This window comes from Candoia aspera, chromosome 1, assembly GCF_035149785.1.
Source record: "Candoia aspera isolate rCanAsp1 chromosome 1, rCanAsp1.hap2, whole genome shotgun sequence".
NCBI lineage: Eukaryota > Metazoa > Chordata > Lepidosauria > Squamata > Boidae > Candoia > Candoia aspera.
The window spans coordinates 233,015,260-233,041,737 of record NC_086153.1 but is presented as its reverse complement, the minus strand read 5'-3'; the positions used below and the strand labels follow the sequence as shown (position 1 = coordinate 233,041,737).

Below are 26,478 nucleotides of genomic sequence, written 5' to 3'. Positions count from 1 at the left end.
CTGTGGTTTGAGTGGTATCTTATGTTGAACTATATTTTGCCAACATGCACAGGGTGGCTGTATCTTTCATGAATGTATATGCATAGCAACATTTGAACTTCTCACAGATGAGAAGGTATCACAGTTCAGCAATTTCGATGACAAATAGCTTAAATTTGAATATCTAGTATCCAATTTATCAGCACATTCTAAAGGCAGAACATTCTGGTTACCATTCATTGAAATGGGATACTTGAAATGCAACCTCAAATAGGGAGCATGCACAGTGCTTTGAAAAGTGAAATTTGGCACTTGTGTTACTAGTATAGAGCCAGTTGGTTAAGACATCAAGCTAGAAACGAGGAGACTCTGAGTTCTAGTCCCGCCTTAGGCACGAAGCCAGCTGGGTGACCTTGAGCCAATCTCTCTCAGCCCTAGGAAGGAGGCAAGGGCAAACCACTTATAAAAAAACCTTGCCAAGAAAACTGCAGGGACTTGTCCAGGCAGTCTCCAAGAATCGGATATGACTGAATGGATTAAAAAAAAATAGTATAGACCGTAGTAAGCTAGGTGGGTCAGGACCTGATTTGCATAAGGCACCTTTCTATGTCTGGATATCAGAGTGGTTTTGAGCAGCCATTTCCTCTGGGCCTCTTATGTTCCAATTACCTTCATTTCATTTCATTTCATTTCATTTCATTTCATTTCATTTCATTCTGCCCTAAATATATAAACTTGTACATTTTATTCTGTATAAACATTATGTTTTAAGCAGCACTTGGTTATATTGGTGTAAAACACAGGCCATAAAGTAGTTAACCACATTTTAGAATCCAGCTTGTGTGGTTAATTTACAGATCACTGTGTTAACCGAGAAGATTGAAATAACTGAGCAAACTGGTTAAATTAATCCTTGCATGTGTGTTATGTTAGCATAGCCACAGCACAGAGTTTTCTTCAAGTAAAACATACTTCTGGGAACTTTCCCAGAGGAATTGTCACAGGACATTAAAACACCTAGTATATTTTAGATACCAGTGCCAGAGACAGCCATATTCACCCATAAGCTTGACATCCCATTTACTCAGGCTAGATGGAAGACTTTTTACAACTTCTGCACTGAAAACTTGGGACTACGCCTTTACCTGTACCATACTCTTGGAGAATGAACTGGAAGACAAAAATACTTGATAGTGAGGTGGCTTATGAAAAGCTAGCTCAAAGACCTTGAACAGTGACTGCAAGACAGTAGCTAAAACAACAGATCAAAGCAAGAGTACATTAACTTCTCCAGAAAACTTTTTTAAAAGCTTAAGTCTCATGAAAACAGCCTAGGGCGTTTCAAAAATGTTACACATTTATAAGGTTATTAGAAGGGGCTGCATTATCACCTGCATTCTCTCTACTGACAAGCAGGTATTTTCTCATGCACTGTTGATAATGTGGCATGGGGACTCTTTAGCCAACAAAGAACCTCTTTCACCAAGAATCTGCCATGCGGTCCCAGGGATAGATATGCCTGTGTTAAGGAGTTGCCAACAGATGTTACGTGAGCAACCCTATGCTTTCTAAAGCATTGCAGAGTTCTATTAACTGCAATCTTATCTACGTTACTTCACTTCGCTGCTTGAGGAATTCTATTCATACAACATCCATTTAAATATCAAGTGATCTGCTGCAAGCAGCTGTACAAAAGATCTTTGTACCCAGATGGTATTACTCCGTTGTTAAGTGGGGATTGGGGCCAGCCAAAGACAGATGACCAATCTCTTTCATTAATGTCCTCCTGGTATCTTGTCCCATCTCAAGACTGCTTTCAAGCCTGGTTTTTGAAAAACTCTCAGTATCATCCTTAGGTCTCTACCCACTACCAAGGGAGATCCCAGTCATTAGCAACTGTAATGGGCACTTTCCTCAATTTATTTTATTTTATTTTATTATTTATTTATTTATTATTCAAATTTAATTACAGCCCATCTCCCCCAGGAGAGGGACTCTGGGCAGTTTAAACTATAGCTTTATCCATAGCTTTACCTTCCTTATCTCCACCATGAAGTCCTTTGCAGGGACTTAATTAGTATGATAATGGAATTCAATTTAGACTCACTTTGAGTTATTTATAAAAATAATAAAGGCAGGAAAAAAATTAAATAAATATGAATGCTAAATCAGTCTCCCGAGAGATTGATTTTGGAGTCATAGCCAACATGTGCATCCCATTCAACACAACATTTTGATGTGCATGGGACAGCCTAGGTTTCATTCAGGTGCTGTATCCCCCACTTCTCTATACAGCATAAAATGATGAAATTCCACTTACATTGTTTTGTATTTTCATCCACTATCAGGTTTTTGTCTGTTTGTTTTGGACACATCATTTGACTGCAGCCAGCCCACCCACTCACCTACCATTACAAATTGAGAAAAGTATGCCCATGGAGCAGGCCAAGTAATCGGTCATGCAATGCAGGATCTTTAGAGTGGGATAATGAATATCTCAGGTGTGAAACTGACACCTAAGTTCAGTACAACTTAATTTTATTAAAGAAAGTCTTATTTAATGGTAATATATCCTACTGATACTCACACACTTTAACTCATTCAGCAGAAGAAATCTTATCTTAGGCCATGATGGATTTCTTCAGAGGCAGGATCTTACTTTGCTTAATAGCAGGACCGGTCCTGAAGAAAAGGACGTTTCATACAGAAATACCTTTATCTTCAGCTTATCAAATAACAAGATTTGAGAGTAGTACACAAAAGAGGTAAACAAAAGACACTTACGTGCATTTTGGTATTAGACAACAGATCTTGCTGAGAAAACAGCTATTAACAACTTGCTGTGCTCACATAGCATGTATAGTTGTGTGGCAAAACTGAAAGAAGCAAATTTTTACTATGATCATACTGTCCAAGGGAAACAGCAACAAGGAACAACAATGTATATCTCTCTAACACCTATAGGCCCTGCCTCATGGCTACACTATGTAATTTTTGTTTCTTTCATTTTCTTACAGTAAGCCAAACTGAGTTTAGCTATTTTTCTCAAAAACCAACAGCACTCTGACTGGAGATTTATATGCAAGTTAGGCAAACTGCTGAACAATTTTGCCCTTCAGGGAGATGCTCAGAATAGCTGAGGGGTTGTGCTGAAACTGCAAGATTCAGACTGAAAAGGAAGCCCAAAAGTTTCCTTTTCAATAGTTAAGTTTCATAGAAACCGTTAAATGTCCATCTTGCTGTTTCTTTCCTTTTCCTTTCCCTGTTAGAAAGGCAGAGATCTGAAATATCTTCAAGTGATTTTATGTACCTTTCATATATTGGGCAACGTTGGCAGATTGCTAGGAAAGCCTTTGGCCCAGGAGAGATCAGAAAAGTCACACCAGGCATTTCTATAAAAATAATTTTTATTTACAGAAAGCAAACATATTTAAAAGCTTCTGCATTCTTACAGGCTCTCAGTGAGAGCTGCTTAACTCTCTACATGCCTACACAGAAGGGAAACTGAAACTAAAACAAGTCTAGGCAAGTTCTTCCCCCCAGGTGCAAAAATTAACTGAAAAGGGGACAATTAAATTCAACCTCTTCACCCAGCCAAAATGATTAGTTACCATAGTAACAATCTGTAGTAGAAAACATTAACAGGCAATTCAAGTGAAACTGACCCCATAAGCATCTGAGAATGTGGCCTTGAGTTGGCAGTTGATCTACAAATATTTTCCCTCCCTTCCCCTTTTAGACAACCTGTTTCACTCAGGCCAGGACCATAAATATGTGCTTTGTCTACAGGGGTGTCTGCAGAGTATGGTCAAAAATGTCAAGATGGTGGCCACAACAGGGCGATTAAAGCTGAAGTTCTGCCCATTTTTTACGTGTATCACGAGCTTGATGTTTTTGTCCACAGTCCATTTGTCTGCCAATTGTTACACCTTGTCTGTGGGAGAGTGGGGCAGAAATAAAATTGTTTGCTCTCAGCCTAAGAAAAATCGCATTCATCAAATGTCAGTTAAGAGAGATTGGCCAGGAGAAAAGCAGCACCATCAATGCTAGTTTGTGGTGGAGAACAGTGCAAGCTGCACTATGAAGCCTGCCTGCCCCTAGACATTTGCTGAGGTAGCGGAGACAGTTATCCCACTGGCATTGCACTGCCAGCAAAACTGGCACCTTCATGAGGCCAGGCAAGACCTCCATCTCAGGAAGCACCCTCACACCCAGGGCTGGGATGTGGGTTGTCAACATCAGCTATCTCTCTTGATCAGTGTTTCTCAATCTTGGCAACATGAAGAGCTGTGGACTTCAACTCCCCGAAACCAAAATGTAATCCTGTAGACAAAGGGGGCTTCCAAGAACAGAGGGCCATCTCTGCTGTAAGTTATGAATACAGTATTTAGAACCGAAGTAAGTTCCAAAGAGATCTAAGAATCAACATGTAATATTAATGGTAGAAAAGATAAAGCAAAATCTGTGGTTTGCCACCCACTTCTGGTGATGCAGTTGGGAAGGTGTTTTGAAAGACAAAAAAATGGGAGAGCTGGAAAATACGGGAAAGCAAGCGTTGCTTTATGACTGGGAAATCTTTCCCTAAACAGATGCTGCTCCCATTCCTTCCTTATTGCGATCATGCACATGGTCTCGGGGGCATGTTTCCAAACCTGCAACTCATGTAACAACTTACATGAGTTATAACCAGCAATAACTCATTCTGTCTTTATTTGGACTTTTTCAGAAACCAGTTAATAATAGAAAAGTTTTCTAGAATCTCTCTTACATGCTTTAGTATAGCTGGTGCTTTTAGTTTCATCCCTCCTCTTGAAGCAAAACTGAGGCACTGGCAATAAGTTTAGAGAGCATCACATAGAAATCTGTATTATAATCAGATTGTCTCTTAGTATGTATAGTACAAGTATTTGTGTAAGGGCAGAGTTTCCAAACAAAGGATCCATATGATAAAAGAGGAACAAAACCTAAACTGTGATATCAAAAATGGGTTTCTTGCATTCGTAACTAGCAATGTGGAGATGTGTGACATCCAGAGATGGCAGGTTTTCTGTCTAATCAATGAAGAAGTGGAATGTCAAGAGATCCTTTATAAGCCACTGGGTATAGTTTTATTTACACATTTTCTGCCCAACAACATTAAAGCTTTGCCATCCTGCTTCTTTTCTTCCAGAGCATCAGCACAGCAACAAATAAGATAATCCCAATGATAGGTAGCACCACCAAGAGCACCAGAGCCAGGTCTTCACTGGAGATCATGTCTGTGGATGAGAGAAGACTGCTTACAGTATAATTCCCATATTGCCATCTCATGAATCAGCCACCACTCGACCAAGCCACTGAAAAACATTTTCCTTGCTGCATTATGATTATTCTGTAGGGGCCACAGCAGTAGTAGGCACTGCATAAAATAGGCCACACGATAATGTCCACATTTCTTACAAAAGCTCTCCTACTAAATCTTCACGTAACATATTCCATGATAGGATATACAGTGGTTCGAGGTTCAAATTATTAGCAAATTCTACCAGCATTGCACCAGCTTGGGGTAAAAAGAATGAGGGAGAAGGGGATGCTCATAGCTGGGATTTCTCCTGTGATAATAATATAACAGCTTCATGACAGGTATCAGGACTGTCACCACATTTTGGAGTATTAAGATCAATAATTGTCAGTTGATGACCATTTACCAATCCACTTATAAATATTCTGATTTAAATGGCCATCCATATCAAGCATTCACTTTACCAAGGAATGTAGTGACCCAAGATTAGTGCTTTAAGGAAAATATCAAGTATATTAAAGATTCCATTTTAATTCCTGGCCCCTCATTGGCTCCTCATTATTGCAGCTACTTACCACTCTCCCACTTGACTTGCTTCTCATGAATACTCTCTTGAAAAATTACACCTCCATAAGTGCTTACTAAGTCCAAGGATTCTGTCTCATTCTCCTTCTTCAGAAACCGACGGCCTCCTAAAAGACAGAGGGCGAGATCTCCAGTAACACACATACAAATGATTAAGTCCCAGCAGGGTCCAATGTATTTACATCTAACTACAGAAGGGAAAGTTCTAAAAAAAATTAGGGGATTGGTGAAGAAGAAAAAGAACTGAAAAGTCCAAAGGACCAAATTTTAATTTGGTTTTAATGGGCTTACTGTTTTATTGAGATCTGTATTTTGCTTAGTGTGTGTGTGTTTTAATTATGTGAGCCACCCAGAGTCGTGAATGGGCAGCTTCACAAGCTGAATGAATGAATGAATAAAAATCTCTTCATAGTAATTGGAGGTCATATAAAACCACAATAATTGAAAATCAATTTTTTAAAGAGTTTGAGAGATTGTGTTTTGAATATGATTTACCTACAACATCCACTTGGCAATATAACACTTGAAACATATTGATGTATGGCCTAGGTACTTTTGCAGCCTCAGAAGTTCCTAGAACCTTAGGATTCTTAAAAGATGCAGCACTTGAAGTGAAACCAATAATTTTATATGGAATTAGAAAACAGAATGAATGCTAGTATTAATTAAATGGGATATCAAATTATATTCCTAAAATATGGAATTGGTCATTTTATGAAAAACTTTGGCTCAAATGAGCCTGGGGCTCAGCAAATAATCTTATGTAAACAGAAAGGAGTAGACTACAAAGTGGGTTCCAGATATGAGTTTGTGATCATTCTCTATATTTTTAATATTTATATTAAGACCTGGTTGTGCCACCTTGCTTGGGGCAGGAGGGGAGATAGCCAATCTTGGGGGTGGTTGGCACCTTGATGGGGCCAGTGATAACATTTTTACTTGCCATCTTGAATTTTATATTTTATATTTTGCACTTATGTATTTATATATTTATATTGTTTTATTTTAACAATATGTTGTTTCTCTATTTTTAACTGTTTGTAAACCGCCCAGAGTCATTGTTACGAGATGGGCAGTAAAGAAATATGACAAATAAATATTCTAAAAATGAAAAGATAAACATGTTTCTATAGGCTGTAGATTTAATAACAAACATAAGGACTGAATTAATCCCATATTGATACAAATAGATAGTTTACAATTTTTAATCCATTTTGTTTCACATGTGTTATACTTCTGTTAATGACTATAGTGTACATGGGATTTTTAACTTAAAATGCACAGAATCAGTGTTGGAAGGGCCTTCAAAAGTTACCAAGTCCAACTCCTTGATCAATGGAAGTACTGCTAAAAGATTTTGGACAGATGACTATGAAGCCTCTGTTTGGAAACCTCCAGTGAAGGGCAACATACCACATCATGAGGAAACATATTCCACTGGTTCTGAATCGTCATTACCATCAGGAAATTCCTCCTAATATCTAACCACCTGAATCTGTGTCCCTCTAATTCTTGTACTGCACTCTGCCTCTGGGGTGACAGAGAATAAGTCTACTCCCTCCACCATATGACTACCTTTGGTATATCTGAAGACTGCTACCATATCTCCCCTCAGTCGTCTCTTCAGCAGGCAAAACATACCCACCTCCTTTAACTATTCCTCATAAGGCTGTTGTTTCAGTATCCTTACCATCTTAATAGTCATCCTCTGAACTTGTTCCAGTGTGTCAATGTCTATTTTAGACTGCAGGGTCCAGAACTGGACCCAGTATTCTAAGTTGGGCCTGACCAAGGCAGAGTAGAATGCGACAATTGCGTCTCGTGAGCTGGACATGATCTTCCTTGCTCATACAAAATTTTGACTTTATGGGTAAGCAATGAGCTAGTCAAGTCTGTGGGTAATACTAAACTATTGAAAATGGTTACAAAAACCCCTGGACCATGTTTGCTTTCTTGGTGCAATTCTTTAGTGCCAAGCCTTTTACTCACTATTTCCAAGTTACGTATTCCAAGATATATTTTGTTAACTATTTTACATATCATGTGCCTCATGAACACCTCTGTAGGCCATTCTAACTTACTTGAAGCCACTGGCATCTGACATGCAACCCTGCAGGAATCAAGATGGGACGGATGGCAAACAGATACGCTGCAGAAGAGGTACACCTAGAAAAGATACAACATCAAGTCTGTTAACAGAGGAGTAGACCAGCCTCAATCTTGCCAGGTCTACTTTTATTAGAAAGTACTGCAGAGTTAATTTCAACTGATACAAGGTTACAACTTCCATTGAGGTGTATTTCCCAGAGAGTACTCATTAATGCCTTGCTAAATAGGCCAACTTCAGCCTTATTTACCCAAATTAGCAAGCAATAAGCAGTGCCCAAACAGTAAGGTATTACATATTTTGTCCACCTCTTTAGATACAAGATATGCACAGCTTCCACAAGCAGCTTATTAGACAGAAGTATTCAAAAAACAAGATTTCTTAAAGGGATTTGTAATAAAAGATGACTACAAGTAAATATACTTGTCTCATCCCAGAATTCCCATTAAAAAGCCAGGTTAGTGCCCTCCAGAGACTTGTTTTGGACCTGCTCCTTAGCAACATGTGTGATCTGTACTAGTAGTAAAAGCCTGACCACATCATTTTCTTAGAAAAGTAGTTACTAGATTTTTTTCTTCCCATTCAGTAGCGTACTGTACACATTGTCCCCCATTCCCTTAGAAGGTAATTTCATTGGAAAAGCTGAATACAGTAAGAATTATTTTGCTTGTATTCTTACCAAACCATCTAGCCCCTTTTGAGGGGCAGAATCCAGAAATGTGAATGTGTAAATGATGAAACGCTGATAGTGGTTAGGAAAGGGAAATTCTGACGTAGCAGGCCCCATGGGTAGCAGCTGGGTTCTATAGTTGTCTCCTTCAAACGGGCACCTGGGAACAAGAGGCATTAGAAAGGCTGTCAAGACCTGGCTCTTTCTCCAAGCCTTGGGGTCATGATGTGTTGAAGCCCCAGTTGGGTGATGGTGTCATTTCTGTTTGGATTTCCATTTTATTATTTCATTATTTATTGGTTTGTGTATTGTGGTTTTGTAAATTTTCTGTAAGCCACACAGTTACTTTGATTTAGTTGGGTGGCCATATAACTCTTTTAAGTACGATAAATAAAACATTGCCATTGAAGAGGAGAATGAAACCACAAAATGCTATGAGAATTAACATTTTCTTTATTTACTCACCCATCTACTAGGATTGGCCACTGTAATTGCTCAAGGGGATTTGAACTTGGGGTAGCCCAGCACTCATGCAGAACCAGAACTAGGGATGGGTCCATTCTCTGCAGGATGCGAATCTCTACATGCACAGGCTCTCTCAGGATCTTCACAATCGGATACTCTATATCTGAGTAGTATGAGGTATAACTCGAATCTGGGGATAAGAGGCAAAATACATCTCCATGGTTTTCAGGGTGAGGAGATGCACAGAAGTCTTGGTATCAGATATTAAGGCACTTGTACCTGTGGCAATACGCAGCTCAAGCCGAAGAGGTCCCACTTGGAAAATTGGAGCTGGGCTGGGAGGTGAAAAGACTTCAACCTGAAGTGGCAGGAAATCAGTAGCATTGTAGATACAACGAGCATGAATCCTACATATACAAGACAGAAGAGGTTTTCCTGTAATCATTTGCTTTGAGTAGAATGTTCAAAATTAATCTTAGCTTTAGTAGACAGCTATCCTTTTTTGAGGCTTCTATAACTTACCAAACCCCTGTTATGACATGAACTTTTATGGCAGTCTAAGCAAATGTGAGTCAAGCCACACATAAGCATTGGAAACTTTGAAAAGAAGAGCTATGGAAGATGAGCTTAGTTAGCAAAATTATGCACCTTAAAGGCAACCTGCAACCAATCTATGCCAAAAGTGGGGAATTGGATTTCTATTCCCATTATACTCAGCTAATATGGTCAATAGTCTGGAAAAATAGCTACATAAACCAAAAGCTAAAGAAGTCCAAAATCTAATCTGTAGAAAAAAATTAATCTAGAAGACTAACAAGATTCATCTCCTAAAACCATCTCATCAGTACATGGAGAGCTCAACATACATGAAGGTGCTATCTCGTGTTATAGAGCCATCTGGCCCATTTAGGATGTCAATGCCAGAAATGAGCTGGTTTTCATATATCAGTCGGCCACCAGTCACCTAGAAGGACAACATACAGATTCGTTTTTATATGGTCTTGTAATCATATAAAAGATCCTTCAAGATCCAGACAAATTAGCACTTGCCTAGGCTACATTCTCACCTGGACCGTGGTGCCACACTGTGTGAGAGGGAAGCGGAAGACCAGGAAAGATTCTGTTTTCCTGACTGGTCTGCAACCTGCTTGGGCATACGAGAGTCTGACACTCTCCAGGATGATTGGATAGTCCAACATATCCCTGGAGACTACCAAGATGAAGTAGCCATCTCGAAGGCATTGAACAGTGACTGCAAGGCACAAAATGCAGGGGTTACAAGATGAACAAACCAAGAACTCTTAGTACATGGTTTATTTTAGGAAAAGGCAGAACTGATAGTTCTCTCATCTCATCTGACTGGGAGCAGAAAACTCATTGCTTAGCTGCCATATTCACAGAAGCTTTGAAGCTTCTCAACTCAAATTAAGAATAATGTGTATGTAGAATAAGTTTCACCATTATCAATATGTAATCAGCAGAGGACCAGGTGAATAATTTCTAGAGTTATTGACCATGCTTCTTGAGAATTTGGAGAGTTGTTGTCCCAACACGTCTGGAGGGGCTAAGTTGAAGAAAGCTAATTCGAGCCTTCATGTCAGAAATAGTTTAAGCCTAGTTCAAGCCTTCCATGCTAGCAACCACTCAGTTGTAGTTAGATTGCACATTCAAACATTGTAAAGCAAGTTGTCATGTCTATTTATAAAAGTTTGCTTCAGTTTTACAGCCAATGAATAGAATGATGGTGATTATGTCCCATCAAGTTGGTATCAGCTCTTAGCAATCACACAGATTTTCTCCATGATGACTTGTCCCTAACCTAGTCCTTCAGGTCTTCCGAAAGGTGCACCTATCACCACTGCCACTGAGTCCATCCACCCTGCTGCTAGTTGTCCTCTTCTTTTCTTTCTTTCTACCTTTCCCAGAGAGCTAGATCTTCATATAATGTGCCTGAAGTAGGATAATTTGAATCTGGTCATTTGTGCCTTGAGTGAGAACTTTGGGTTGATTTGTTCAATGATCCGTTTGTTTTCTTAGCTGTCCATGGTATTCTCAGGAATCTTCTCCAACACCAAAGTTCAAGAGTGTCAGTACTCTTACCATCCTGCTTCTTCAAAGTCCAACTTTTGCTTCCATAGAGTGTAATTGCTTGCACTATTCTGGTAGGCATAGACACATCACAGCATTTGAATATTTTTTCCCAAGGCCTTCGTGGCTGCTCTACCAAGTGCTCATCTGTGGTATATTTCATGACTGCTTGTTCCTGTACCGTTGATTGTTGATCCCAAAAAGCAGAAGCCATCTACCATTTCAATATCTTCATTGTCAGTTCTAAGGCTGTTTTTATGTACCTGTTGTCATTAGTCTGGTCTTCATTATATTTAAAACTAAGTCCCATTTCTTCACTGTGCTCCTTGACTTTTATTACTAGAGCATGCAGATCCTTTGAATTTTCAGCTACCAGTGTAGTGTCATCAGCATAGTGCAGGTTATTGATCTTTCTTCTTCCAGTTTTAAAACCACCCTCATCTTCTTCCAATCCTGATTCTCTTTATATATTTGGCATATAGGTTGAAAAAACAAGGGGAGAGTATACAGCCTTGTCTCCTTTGCTAACCCAGAGCCAGTCTGTTTTGCCATGTTCTGCCCATACTTCTTTATATATAGGGTTTGCACAAGGACAAAGATATTCTGGGATTCCCATCTTTCTAAGGACATTCCACAGCTTGACATGACTGACACAATCAAAGGCCTTTCTATAATCAGTAAACCACATACTGACTTCTTTTTGGTATTCTTTGGCTTTCTCAATTATCAGCAATAAATAGGAGCAATGGTAATAGCATAAATATTAGCCAATAAGTATCTCCATGGCTAGTTTTAAATTAGTTTAAATTGATTCACTCTGAAAATTTGCAGAAGTTTTTCAGACTCTCCTAAGGGCCATGTAACACATTTGTACTAAACATAGTAAGATTATTTAAGCCAACCCTACTACCTTAAGAACCATGGTGATATGTAACATTACACCTAAACAGCATTTTAAACCACAGCTCATTTTGTACTCTGAAGTAGGTGAGGAAGGTAACTAGCATGAGAAATGTTACCCTTCTCTTGTTGCCTCCTCCTCCTCCCCCAATTTATTACTATGGGTCATGATGCTGCTTCTATACAGTTAGTCCTCATTTAGTGATCAGAATTGGGACCAGCAACTCAGTCATCAAGCAAAATTATCACTAAGTGAAACTGCAACTATGCCTACAATCTTACTTCAGCTTTCCTTTGCTTTCCAGAATTTTGCAAGGATTGGTTGCAAAGTTACTTCATCACATCGTAACTGCAAACAGTTGTTGTACAAGGCAGTCACTAAACAAGGACTACCTGAAGTTGATGTATGCTATAATTACCATTTTGGATTTACTATATACAGTACATTGATCCAGCTAGGCTTTGCCATTCCTTTTCTACATGGTTTGCAGAATTAGGTATACTAAATTATATGGAATTTTAAGCTACAGTACTGGGTAAGCAAAATATCAAGCACAGTACTAGATACATTAGTCACAAAGTGGGCCAACTACAATGTTTGTTCAGATCCTAAATATGTAAAAACCTTAAAACTGACATTTGCACAAGGCCAGCCTAGGGCTATTGCAAATAAATCCCAATTTTATGAAAATGTTCTTATTTGATAAAATGCTGTGAAGAATGTGAACAGGGAATAAACTGCCTCAGCAAATAAACTACGGTATTCCTAGTTTATTGCCTGAGAGTGAGCAACACATTTTACTTTTTGAAGCACAGCAGTGGCTGGATTCCAGGCGCAGTTAGCAGAAAGGCATTAGAATATTTTTACTCTTTACCTGTGTTACCATAGTAGCAGGGAGTCACATGATCCCTAGCATCATAACAACATCCAGTCTGATGACAAGCTGTTGGTCCTTGCACATCTGCACAGGGTATTCTCCCAGAAGAAACCTGGCATTGCTGCTGAGTTAGAGGGCGACCTGGGAAGGCAAGAGAAATTGCATTGTTTAGAAAATGGCAAAATTAGTCTTTAGTGACTAGATGAACATACCATGATAAGCATACTTCTGTTTTTGCTTAGCATCACAAGCTCTTGTGATTCAAGGAGCAATGGGAGGGAGAAGGCCAGAAATACATGAGAGGCTGAAAACTAGAAGGGGTTTGTATTCAGTAATGGAAGTTAGAACTAGAAAATAAATATACAGTAATAATTCTTTATTTATTTATTTATTTATAAATTTATTCACCGCCCATCTCCACCTCATGGGGACTCTGGGAGGTTTACAATAAAATGCAGTTGAAATTTATAACCATTTCAATACAGCAACACAATAAAATAAGAATATAATAAAATCTAAGTGGCAAGAGATTTTAATCAGTCAGTGAAAGTAACAGGTCCCTCACAATCACTTAGGGTGCTAGCCATCCCCAGGTGTAATTATTCCCCTCCCCATTCCAAGCCTGCTGACAAAACCAGGTCTTTACTCTTTTTCAGAAGTCCAGGAGCGAGGGGGCCTGTCTGACCTCTGGGGGGAGAATGTTCCAAAGGGCGGGAGCTACAGCAGAGAAGGCACACTTCCGAGACCCTGCTAGATGGAATTCTTTATGGATGGGGTCCGTGACATGCCCTTCCTGCATGACTGGGTGGGGTGGGTTGATGTAATAGGGATGAGACGGTCCCTCAGATATCCTGGTCCCGTGCCACGCAGGGCTTTAAAGGTAATAACCAACACCTTGAATTGGACCCGGAAGCAAACTGGGACCCAGTGCAGCTCACGCAACAAAGGTGTTACGTGTGCAAATCTTGGAACGCCCAAGATTGTCTGCGTGGCTGCATTCTGAACCAGCTGAAGCTTCCAGATACTCTTCAAGGGTAGCCCCATGTAGAGTGCATTACAGTAGTCTATATGGGAGATGACCAGGGCATGAGTGGCTGTTCGAAGGGCCTCTCGGTTCAGGAAAGGGCATAACTGGCGCACAACACGGAGTCGAGCAACGGCCCTCCTGGCCACGACTGCCACCTGCTCCTCGAGCAGGAGTCGTGAGTCCAAGAGGACCCCCAAGTTACGCACCGGGTCTGTCTGGGGCAGTGCAACCCCATCCAGCACTAAAGATGACAAATTCCTGGCACCCGAGGCACCATTAATCCACAGCCACTCCATCTTACTAGGGTTCAGTTGAAGCCTGTTTTTCCCCATCCAGGCCCCCACAGCCCCCAGGCACTCGGAAAGGGTGGTCACAGCATCACTTACTTCACCTGGGATGGAGATATACAATTGAGTGTCATCAGCATACTGATGATACCTCATCCCATGGTGACGGATGATCTCACCCAGCGGTTTCATGTAGATGTTGAAAAGGAGAGGGGAGAGTACTGATCCCTGTGGCACCCCACAAAGCGGCAGCCATGGGGCCAATCTCTCCTCCCCTATCGCCGACTGGGACCAGCCCTGGAGGAAGGAGGTGAACCAGCACAGAACTACACCGCCCACCCCCAGCTCCCTGAGCCGACCCAAAAGGATACCATGGTCGATGGTATCAAAAGCCACTGAGAGGTCAAGAAGAGCTAGGATGGATGCGCTCCCTCCATCCCACTCCCACCAGAGATCATCCATAAGTGCGACCAATGCCGTTTCCATCCCATAACCGGGCCTGAAACCTGACTGAAAGGAGTCTAGATAATCCGTTCCATCCAGGATCCTCTGGAGCTGCAGTGCCACCACTTTCTCAACCACTTTCCCCGAAAAGGGGAGGTGGGAGACTGGGCGAAAGTTGTCCAATACACTAGGGTCCAGCGATGGTTTCTTGAGGAGAGGGCACACCAGTGCCTCCTTGAAGGCTGCCGGAAATACCCTCTCTCTCAAGGAAGTATTTACCTATCGCTTGGACCCAACCACATGTCCCCTCCTCCCAAGCTGCCTTCACCAGCCAGGAGGGGCATGGGTCTAGTCAACAAGTGGTGGCGTTTACAGTCTGGAGAATCCTGTCCACTTCCTCAGGCTCAACAGACTCAAACCGTTCCCAGATAACAGAGTAGGAATGTCCCCTGGGCATCTCCCCAGATACTGCTTCACGCTCAGAGTCCAACTTGGAACGGATCTGAGTGATTTTATCCTGTAGATGCCCAGAAAACTCCTCAGCTCGGCCCTGTAGATGGATCTCTGGATCCTCTTTCCCCAAAAGGGAACGGGTAATCTTAAACAGGGCCGCTGGGTGGCATTCTGCGGATGCAATAAGAGCAGAGAAATACTGACGTTTCACTGCTCTTACCGCCACAAGGTAGGCCTTAATAGCGGCTCTAGCTTGTGTTTGGTCAAGTTCGGTCTTTGTCTTCCTCCAGTGGTGCTCTAGGCATCTCTTAATCCTCTTCAGAACCCTGAGCTTCTCCATAAAACACAGGGAGTATCGGGTTTGATGGGACGAGAGGGGCCACACAGGCACGATCTTGTCCAAGGCCCTAGCCGCTTCCCTATTCCAGGCTGCCACCAGGGCCTCTGCTGGACCATGCAGATGATCCTTGGGTATAACCCCCAGCTCCCTCTGAAACCCTGACAGGTCCATTAGTCACCAGGGGTGGACCAATCGAATAGGTCCTGCCTCCCTGCGGAGGGGGGTGGCATAGGAGAATCTCAGGCTCACCAGGGCGTGATCTGCCCATGACAAAGGGGAGAGATGTACCTTTCCCCTCAGATCACACTGCCGTTGCTCCAACAAGAAAACTAAGTCCGGGGTGAGGCCACTGTCCTGAGTTGGGTCTCGGATAATCTGAATCAGGTCCATGGCCTCCATGGTGGTCATGAACTCCCAAGCTGCCTCTGAGGCCCGCCCAAGGGACGGCAGGTTGAAGTCCCCCAGAACCATAAGCCTGGGGAACTCCACCGCCAACCCCGAGATGGCCTCCAGCAGCTCAGGCAGGGAGGTTGCTATGCAGCAGGGAGGCTGGTACACTAGCAACACCAACTGTTCCCGAGAACCCAACTTGAAAAACAGGGTCTCACACCCAGTCACTTGTGGAGCATGACCCCTGAAAGCCACAAGGGATTCTCAGATGACAACAGCCACCCCTCCTCCCCTGTCCTGAGGTCTCAGCTGGTGCCATACTCGAAATCTGGCAGGGCACATCTCCGAAAGAGGAACACCTCCGTCCGGGCCCAACCAGGTTTCAGTAATGCACGCCAGGTCGGCCCCCTCCTCTGTGATCAAGTGGCCGACGAGGGGGGCCTTGTTGTTAACAGATCTGGTGTTGCAGAGCAGTAGCCGAAGCTCAGGGCCTCCATGGGTCTGCTGACCAGGGTCTGGGTTTGAATACGGTAGGCTGGAACACGCCGCCGGTAATAAACACCGGGGGCGTCTTCCCCGTAGATGGCCCGCCCTTATACATGTATGTATACATATGTATCTTCAGCAAAGGATCGTTACCTTGTCATGGTGCTGGAGCTTGAGCACCTCAATGATGCCATGAGCTAAACCGTGAAGGGCCACCCAAGACGGGAAGGTCATGACAGAGAGGTCAGACTAAATGTGATTCCTGGGGAAGATAATGGCAACCCACCCCAGTATTCTTGCCGTGAAAACTAAATGGATCAGTACAACCAGAGATATGTTGGTATACCATCGGAAGATGAGACCCCCAGGTCGGAAGATGGTCAAAATGCTACTGGGGAGGAACAGAGGAGTTCAACTAGCCCCAGACGTGATGACACAGCTAGCTCAAAGCCAAAAGGATGGCTAGCGGCCAACGGTGCTGATGGTGAACGGCGAATCCGATGTTCTAAGGATCAACACACCATTGGAACCTGGAATGTAAGATCTATGAGCCAGGGCAAATTGGATGTTGTTATTGGTGAGATGTCAAGATTAAAGATAGACATTTTGGGCGTCAGTGAACTGAAATGGACTGGAATGGGCCACTTCACATCAAATGACCACCAGATCTACTACTGTGGACAAGAGGACCACAAAACAAATGGAGTAGCCTTCATAATTAATAGTAAAGTGGCTAAAGCAGTGCTTGGATACAATCCAAAAAATGACAGAATGATCTCAATTCGAATTCAGAGCAAGCCATTTAACATCACAGTGATCCAAATATACGCCCCAACCACAGATACTGAAGAAGCTGAAGTAGAGCAGTTCTATGAGGATCTGCAGCACCTACTGGTGAAGTCCATGTATAAAGCCTAAAAGAGATGTTATTTTCATCACAGGAGACTGGAATGCTAAGGTGGGCAGTCAAATGACACCTGGAATTACAGGTAAGCATGGCCTGGGAGAACAAAACGAAGCAGGACATAGGCTGATAGAATTTTGCCAAGACAACTCACTCTGCATAACAAACACTCTCTTCCAACAACCTAAGAGGCGGCTTTATACATGGACTTCACCAGATGGACAACACCGAAATCAGATTGACTACATCCTTTGCAGCCAAAGGTGGTGGACATCTATACAGTCAGTAAAAAACAAGACCTGGAGCTGACTGTAGTTCCGATCACGAACTTCTTCTTGCACAATTTAGGATCAGACTAAAGAGATTAGGGAAGACCCACAGATCAGCTAGATATGAGCTCACTAATATTCCTAAGGAATATGCAGCGGAGGTGAAGAATAGATTGAAGGGACTGGACTTAGTAGATAGGGTCCCGGAAGAACTCTGGACAGAAGTTTGCAACATTGTTCAGGAGGCGGCAACAAAATACATCCCAAAGAAAGAGAAAACCAAGAAGGCAAAATGGCTGTCTGCTGAGACACTAGAAGTAGCCCAAGAAAGAAGGAAGGCAAAAGGCAACAGTGATAGGGGGAGATATGCCCAATTAAATGCAAAATTCCAGAGGTTAGCCAGAAGAAATAAGGAATTATTTTTAAACAAGCAATGCACGGAAGTGGAAGACCACAATAGAATAGGAAGGACAAGAGACCTCTTCCATAAAATTAGAAACATTGGAGGTAAATTCCAGGCCAAAATGGGTATGATCAAAAACAAAGATGGCAAGGACCTAACAGAAGAAGAAGAGATCAAGAAAAGGTGGCAAGAATATATGGAAGACCTGTATAGGAAGGATAACAATATCGGGGATAGCTATAGGTAATGGTAACGCATGCTATATGCCAGCAAATTTGGAAAACACAAGAATGGCCATCAGATTGGAAAAAATCAACTTATATCCCCATACCAAAAAAGGGAAACACTAAAGAATGTTCAAACTATTGAACAGTGGCACTCATTTCACATGCCAGTAAGGTAATGCTCAAGATCCTGCAAGGTAGACTTCAGCAATTCATGGAGCGAGAATTGCCAGATGTACAAGCTGGGTTTAGAAAAGGCAGAGGGACTCGGGACCAAATTGCCAATATCCGATGGATAATGGAAAGAGCCAGGGAGTTTCGGAAAAACATCTATTTCTGTTTTATTGACTATTCTAAAGCCTTTGACTGTGTGGACCACAACAAATTGTGGCAAGTTCTTAGTGGTATGGGGATACCAAGTCATCTTGTATGCCTCCTGAAGAATCTGTATAACGACCAAGTAGCAACAGTAAGAACAGACCACGGAACAATGGACTGGTTTAAGATTGGGAAAGGAGTACGGCAGGGCTGTATACTCTCACCCTACCTATTCAACTTGTACGCAGAACACATCATGCAACATGCTGGGCTTGAGGAATCCAAGGCTGGAGTTAAAATCGCTGGAGGAAACATTAACAATCTCAGATATGCAGATGATACCACTTTGATGGCTGAAAGCGGAGAGGAACTGAGGAGCCTTATGATGGTGAAAGAAGAAAGTGCAAACGCTGGCTTGCAGCTAAACCTCAAAAAAACCAAGATTATGGCAACCAGCTTGATTGATAACTGGCAAATAGAGGGAGAAAATGTAGAAGCAGTGAAAGACTTTGTATTTCTAGGTGCGAAGATTACTGCAGATGCTGACTGCAGTCAGGAAATCAGAAGACACTTAATCCTTGGGAGAAGAGCAATGACAAATCTCGATAAAATAGTCAAGAGCAGAGACATCACGCTGACAACAAAGGCCTGCATAGTTAAAGCAATGGTGTTCCCCGTAGTAACATATGGCTGCGAGAGCTGGACCATAAGGAAGGCTGAGCGAAGGAAGATCGATGCTTTTGAACTGTGGTGTTGGAGGAAAATTCTGAGAGTGCCTTGGACCGCAAGAAGATCCAACCAGTCCATCCTCCAGGAAATCAAGCCAGACTGCTCACTTGAGGGAATGATATTAAAGGCAAAACTGAAATACTTTGGCCACATAATGAGAAGACAGGACACCCTGGAGAAGATGCTGATGCTAGGGAGAGTGGAAGGCAAAAGGAAGAGGGGCCGACCAAGGGCAAGATGGATGGATGATATTCTAGAGGTGACGGACTCGTCCCTGGGGGAGCTGGGGGTGTTGACGACCGACAGGAAGCTCTGGCATGGGCTGGTCCATGAAGTCACAAAGAGTCGGAAGCGACTAAACGAATAAATAACATACATATGTATGGTAAGATCTGCACATTCATCCCTAAACCCAGAAACCAAATTTATTCTTATGGAGTGATTGTATATCCTCAATACTGCATGTGTATGATACTGGCAATAATGAGCATTTAACTAAAAAGAAAAATCCACATACCTACGCTAGATTGGAGCACCACTGGATGCATCTGCCCAGGAAAGCGCTCCCCTGGATGTACGTGGCTTGGCTGAAGTGGGCGTATTTGGCCAGGCTGTGACTCCCCTGGACGCACTTGTCCAGGCTGCAGTGGAAGCAGGAGGCCGGGTTGGGACTCGCCTGGATACACCAGGCCCGGCTGGACTGGACGCACTAAGCCAGGTTGGAGTGGGCGCACTAGGCCGGGTTGGGACTCCCCTGGACGCACCTGGCCGGGCTGGACTGGGCGCAACAGGCCGGGTTGGGATTCCCTGGGAGGCAGAAAACCGGGCTGCACTGGGTATACCTGTTCAGGGTGCACTACACCGGGTCGGGACACCCCTGGACGGACTAAGCCAGGTTCAAGTGGGTGCACCTGGCCAGGCTGGACAGGGCGCACCTGGCCGGGTTGGGACTCCCCTGGATGGACTAGGCCAGGCTGGACAGGGTACACCTGGCCAGGCTGAACTGGGTGCACTAGGCCAGGGTGGGACTCTCCTGGACGCACCTGGCCAGGCTGGACTGGGCGTACTAGGGCAGGGTGGGACTCTCCTGGACGTACCTGGCCGGGTTGGACTGGGCGCACTAGGCCGGGTTGGGACTCTCCTGGACGCACCTGGATGGGGTAGACTGGGCGCACTAGGCCGGGTTGGGACTCTCCCGGACGCACCTGGCCGGGCTGGACAGGGCGTACTAGGCCGGGTTGGGACTCTCCTGGACGTACCTGGCCAGGGCGCACTAGGCCGGGTTGGGACTCTCCTGGACGTACCTGGCTGGGCTGGACTGGGCGCACTAGGCCAGGTTGGGACTCTCCCGGACGCACCTGGCCGGGGTGGACTGGGCGCACTAGGCCGGGTTGGGACTCTCCCGGACGCACCTGGCCGGGCTGGACAGGGCGCACTAGGCCGGGTTGGGACTCCCCTGGAAGCACCTGGCCGGGTTGGACTGGGCGCACTAGGCCGGGTTGGGACTCTCCTGGACGCACCTGGATGGGGTAGACTGGGCGCACTAGGCCGGGTTGGGACTCTCCCGGACGCACCTGGCCAGGCTGGCCAGGGCGCACTAGGCCGGGTTGGGACTCTCCTGGACGTACCTGGCCGGGTTGGACTGGGCGCACTAGGCCAGGGTGGGACTCTCCTGGATGTACCTGGCCGGGCTGGACAGGGTGCACCTGGCCAGGCTGGACTGGGTGCACTAGGCCGGGGTGGGACACTCCTGGAAGCACCTGGCTGGGCTGGACTGGGCGCACCTGGCCAGGCTGGACTGGGCGGGACTCTCCTGGACGCACCTGGATGGGGTAGACTGGGCGCACTAGGCCGGGTTGGGACTCTCCCGGACGCACCTGGCCAGGCTGGACAGGGCGTACTAGGCCGGGTTGGGACTCTCCTGGACGTACCTGGCTGGGGTGGACTGGGCGCACTAGGCCAGGGTGGGACTCTCCTGGAAGCACCTGGCCAGGCTGGACAGGGCGTACTAGGCCGGGTTGGGACTCTCCTGGACGTACCTGGCTGGGCTGGACTGGGCGCACCTGGCCAGGCTGGACTGGGCGGGACTCTCCTGGACGCACCTGGATGGGGTAGACTGGGCGCACTAGGCCGGGTTGGGACTCTCCCGGACGCACCTGGCCAGGCTGGACAGGGCGTACTAGGCCTGGGTGGGACTCTCCTGGATGCACCTGGCTGGGGTAGACTGGGCGCACTAGGCTAGGGTGGGACTCTCCTGGAAGCACCTGGCTGGGCTGGACTGGGCGCACTAGGCCAGGCTGTCCAGGGCGCACTAGGCCGGGTTGGGACTCTCCCGGACGCACCTGGCTGGGGTAGACTGGGCGCACTAGGCCGGGTTGGGACTCTCCCGGACGTACCTGGCTGGTCTGGACTGGGCGCACTAGGCCAGGGTGGGACTCTCCTGGATCCACCTGGCTGGGGTGGACTGGGCGCACTAGGCCGGGTTGGGACTCCCCTGGAAGCACCTGGCCGGGCTGGACTGGGCGCACTAGGGCAGGGTGGGACTCTCCCGGACGTACCTGGCTGGGGTGGACTGGGCGCACTAGGCCGGGTTGGGACTCTCCTGGACGCACTAGGCCAGGCTGTCCAGGGCGCACTAGGCCGGGTTGGGACTCTCCCGGACGTACCTGGCCAGGCTGGACTGGGCGCACTAGGCCAGGCTGTCCAGGGCGCACTAGGCCGGATTGGGACTCTCCCGGACGTACCTGGCCAGGCTGGACTGGGCGCACTAGGCCGGGTTGGGACTCTCCCGGACGTATCTGGCCGGGCTGGACAGGGTGCACCTGGCCAGGTTGGACTGGGCGCACTAGGCCAGGGTGGGACTCTCCCGGACGTACCTGGCCGAGGTGGACTGGGCGCACTAGACCAGGGTGGGACTCTCCTGGATGCACCTGGCCGGGGTGGACAGGGTGCACTAGGCCAGTTTGGGATTCCCCTGGACGCACCTGGCCAGGCTGGACTGGGTGCACTTGTCCTGGGTGAAGTGGGTGAACTAGGTTGTGTTTATACACCCCGGAGTATGCTTGGCCTGGCTGGAGTGGGTGAACTTGGCTGGGCGGGAGGGGGAGAAGTAGGCCAGTCTGAGATTTCCCTGTATGCACTAGACCTGGCTGTACTGGCAGCAGCAGGCCAGGTTGGGACTCCTCTGGGTGCACTTGGCCAGGCTGGAATGGCAACACTAGGCCAGGTTGGGACTCCCCTGGGTGCACTTGGCCAGGCTGCAGCTGAGAGACCACTGCATGCACTAGACTGGACTGAAGTGGGTGAACTAGACCAGGCTGGGGCTGGTGCACATGACGTATGTTGTTCTCTGGGGTTGTGACACGCTCCTGTGGCTTGGGGCAGATCATGTTGATGTCCTGGGCAGCAACAACTCTTCTGTTCCTTGTTAGTTCCTCTAAACGGACCTTCAGGTGATGCGTACCATCCTAGAAAAATGATAATCCAGTATGTTACAATATAATTACAAGCTTTTAGTAGATAGAGGCAGATATATTACTGCAGCTATGTGCAGTGTTGCTACATGTTATTCTAATGTGAGTTTTTAATGTTTGTGTCCAGCACTGAAACAGGTCATCGCTTACTGACCATTTGTTCAGCAACTGCTGAAAGTTACAACGGCACTGAAAAAGGAAACCTATGACCAGTCTTCTAAGTTGTGGCTGTCGCAGCATCCCCATGGCCACATGATCGCAATTCGGGCACTTGCAACAGGCCATTTATTTTTATTTAATTTATTTATTTTACATCCCTTTACTATTTTTATAAATAACTCAAGGCAGTGAACATACCTAATACTCCTTCCTCCTATTTTCCCCACAACAACCCCATGAGGTGAGTTGGGCTGAGAGAGTGTGACTAGCTCAAGGTCATGCAGCCGGCTTTCATGCCTGAGGCGGGACTAGAACTCAGACTCCTGGTTTCTAGCCCATTGCCTTAACCACTAGACCAAACTGGTCTAGTTTATGAAGGTTGCAGCATCCTGCAGTCATAAAATCATCATTTGTGACCTTCACAGCCTGTTTCCACAAGCAAAGTCAATGGGGAAGCTGGCAGAAAGTCACAAGTCATGGTCACATGACATTGTGCTCAATGACCCATAGTGATTTGCTAACTGCAGCCAGAACTGCCATTGTAAATCAGTGATATTTTACTTTATGACCATGTCACTTAGCTGATGCTGTTAAAGTAGAGCCAATATATTAGTCCCACACCCAAAACTTCCTTAAGTTAACTGGCAAGCTAATCTTAAAAAGGATCCAAGTTGAAATCCTAGCTTTACCCTAAATCTCTTTGGGTTTTAGATTAATTGCTATGCTTCACAAAATGTTTTAACAATAAAATTGGCAGAAACCTCTCCCATCTTTTATGATCAGGGTTCCCAAACAAGAGTAGTTTGTAAGTACTGAATTTCACTTCCACTGCTTTTTGGAACACAACCTATTCCTCTTTATAATATATGAATAATGGGGGCCTGTATGTTACCTGTTAGCCCTATAAGGTAGACCAGATTAAGAAACTAATTCTACATAGGTCTAAAACTACTTTTATGAGAACAGATATAGTAACAGAATCCTCCTCCTTCACTTTACCTTTGTGTGAATTAGGAAGGGGTTTGTCTGAGAAGTTTTCTCAAATTAGTTTCTTGGAATGGACTCAAGCCCTGTTTGTCTGATGATTGGCTTGGTAGCAGCTCTTCCTTCTGTCCTTCAAAGTCATTCCCCATGCCCTCTACATTACTCTTGAGTTCGCTGAAAGAATGGTGTAACCCAGATGTCTGCATAAATTATATTTCTGCCTTTGCCAGCCTAGGGCCCTTCAGAAGTTTTGGAGGACAGTTCTCATAATTCCCAGCCAACATTGCCTTTGGTTGGTGCAAATTTAAGCCCAAAACATCTGGTGGACAAAGGTTGGGAAAAGTTCTTCTAAATAGAAATCCGGAACTATATGTACACAGCAATTCCCCAGCATTCTCCAGCAAAGTCTCACCTTCTTTACTACATGACAGCCACTATAGCCAGCAGAGAAAGTGACAGTCCCATTATGTGAAGTGATCCAGTGATGACAGATGGAACAATTGGAGACTTCAAAGGCTGTCCCAAATTCATCTGTTAATGTAAGTTAATGCATTAACTATCACAGACTATTTATCCAGAAAGATTCCAAAGGAAGCAACATTAATAGGCTCTGCAGATGTGTGTTCTTTAGGTCACTTACAAGGTTTTTATAACCTCACCCAGCCTTACTGAAGTGATATAAATCCTGGCACAACAATGGCTGGATGACATCGGAAGAAGGTCTAAGTTGCTAATTTCGAAATGACCTTGCATCCAAAGAGCTATTTCCATATAATATAGCATCAGCTGGTCATTTGCCATGAAATCTAAGGATATGTCTAGAAGCAGATTAAAGGACCTCATTTTTGATTTTTTTTTTTTGCTATAATTGTAAACTTTTCATGAATTCAATTATCTCTGAGGTTCTTCTACAGTAGAGTTAAATAAAAATAAAACTTTGGACTGCAATTTACAGAATTTCCTCCAATAGCCATATGGGCCAGACAATTCTGGAAGTTGAAGTTACCTCCCAGAATTGGGAGGCTGGGCTAGTCATACATTTGTTTGGTTTGGTCCTAACATATTGTCTGAACCCAGCCACGAGAATTTGTAAATCATAGTTCATCATTTGTATGAACCAGCCAATTATAGTTTATTTGATAAATCTCATTTAGGTAACCCAAGCTGAACACAATATGTGAATCAAGACATAGTCTCCGAGCTGACATTCTTATAGAATGCATTTATTTGAAAACAAATTCTACCAGAAGGATGTGAACTGATCTGAATTATGTGCTAGATTAAATTATATCAAGAAATTGCAGAAATCTTATCAAGTCATATCATGATGTTTCTTTTAAAAAGCCATGATTTGTGAATAGGTTTACTGGCTTTGCGTTTCTAAACCTCTAATTTCACTCCCCAAATATTGCAGAATTACTTCTTATACATATATATAAGTTGCTCATCTTTCCTTGTGCTCTAATTTCCTTGTCAGATTTCCTCCATTATTAAAAATTTCACACTAGATTTATCTATCCAGAATTACATTAGAGAAAAGCTGATTGACTGTGAATCATGAATTGCCACTAGCTTGTGTTTCCCCTGCCCTTTTCATTACAGTTGTTTCCAGAAAAGAGTGTAGGATAATTAGTATGTCAGATTAGACCCAGGGCAATGTCGGTTCAAATCCCTCTAGCCATAGTACTCACTGGGTTACCCTGGCCAATGAACAACTGAGAATAAAATGAAAGTGGTGGAGAGAAGAGGAAGAACGCATGTCACTCTGAGAACATTTCCTCAGTATGGCTTACAGATGATGACAGGATGAATTATAAACTCCTATAAGTTTTTAGTGGAGATCTTGCCTTAAGTCCTTAGTGGAATGCAACCGGAATCAAAAGGCAAGGGAGCTAGCAAGACTGGCAAGCATAATCTCAAGAGGGAGTAAATAATATGCTGAATCAATGCAGCTTTAGACATAACCAGAGAAGAGAAATACAAAGGTATTTAGAGATAGGGGGGACTCCAGCAGCATCTTTTCTGACTTTTTTTTTTAAAGGCTTAAGATTATGCCTTTTAATTAAGTTTGTTAGTCAGAAAAGGTGTCACCAGGCTCCTCCTGATTTTTGGCTACTTTAGACCAACACGGCTCTTCCCCTACAATCTCAGTAGAGATATTTAGGAAATCCTACATCTGCTCTAATCTGTAGAAAGCTTATTCTTGGCAGTTAGATATTCTGAGTCAACTTTACATCAACTCTTCACTCCCAGGAAGAAAATTGACTAGTTTCCTCTTGATCAGTAGCACAGAACATACAGGAGCAGCCATCACATGCACCCTAAAAAGAGTTACTATGTGTTGTAAATATAAAGTTCCTACAGCCCCAAGTTTCTTCTTCCAAGAGAATCAAGAGTTAGAACAGCTCCAATTTAGTATTTTGGAGGAAAAAAGAAGATTGTCCTTACCCACAACTTTAAAGCGGACCTCTCGGCCGTGACTGGGAAGCACAAGCAATTGCACACCATGCTCTCCGCAGTTATAGTGATACTGGATGGCTAAGGTGCCAGCTCTCCAGAAGTCTGCTTGCCCATGACATAGCCCCAGAATCACCAGGATTGCTAAACCTAGAGAGTCACTACAACCCAACCCCAT

At 44.4% G+C, this 26,478-nt stretch overlaps 1 protein-coding gene across 1 annotated transcript; it reads right to left on the bottom strand.

Moving 5' to 3' along the window:
* Nucleotides 1-5,020: 5,020 nt before the first annotated feature.
* On the bottom strand, nt 5,021-26,478 carry ZP1 (zona pellucida glycoprotein 1). Its single transcript, XM_063316673.1, has 12 exons — nt 26,292-26,478; nt 24,256-24,374; nt 19,745-22,694; nt 12,951-13,094; nt 10,155-10,339; nt 9,954-10,051; nt 9,367-9,494; nt 9,088-9,277; nt 8,632-8,782; nt 7,927-8,011; nt 5,836-5,952; nt 5,021-5,237 (listed from the first exon to the last, which is right to left on the bottom strand). The coding sequence occupies exons 1-12, from the start codon at nt 26,476-26,478 to the stop codon at nt 5,116-5,118; spliced, it is 4,476 nt and encodes a 1,491-aa protein (XP_063172743.1). The 3' UTR covers nt 5,021-5,115.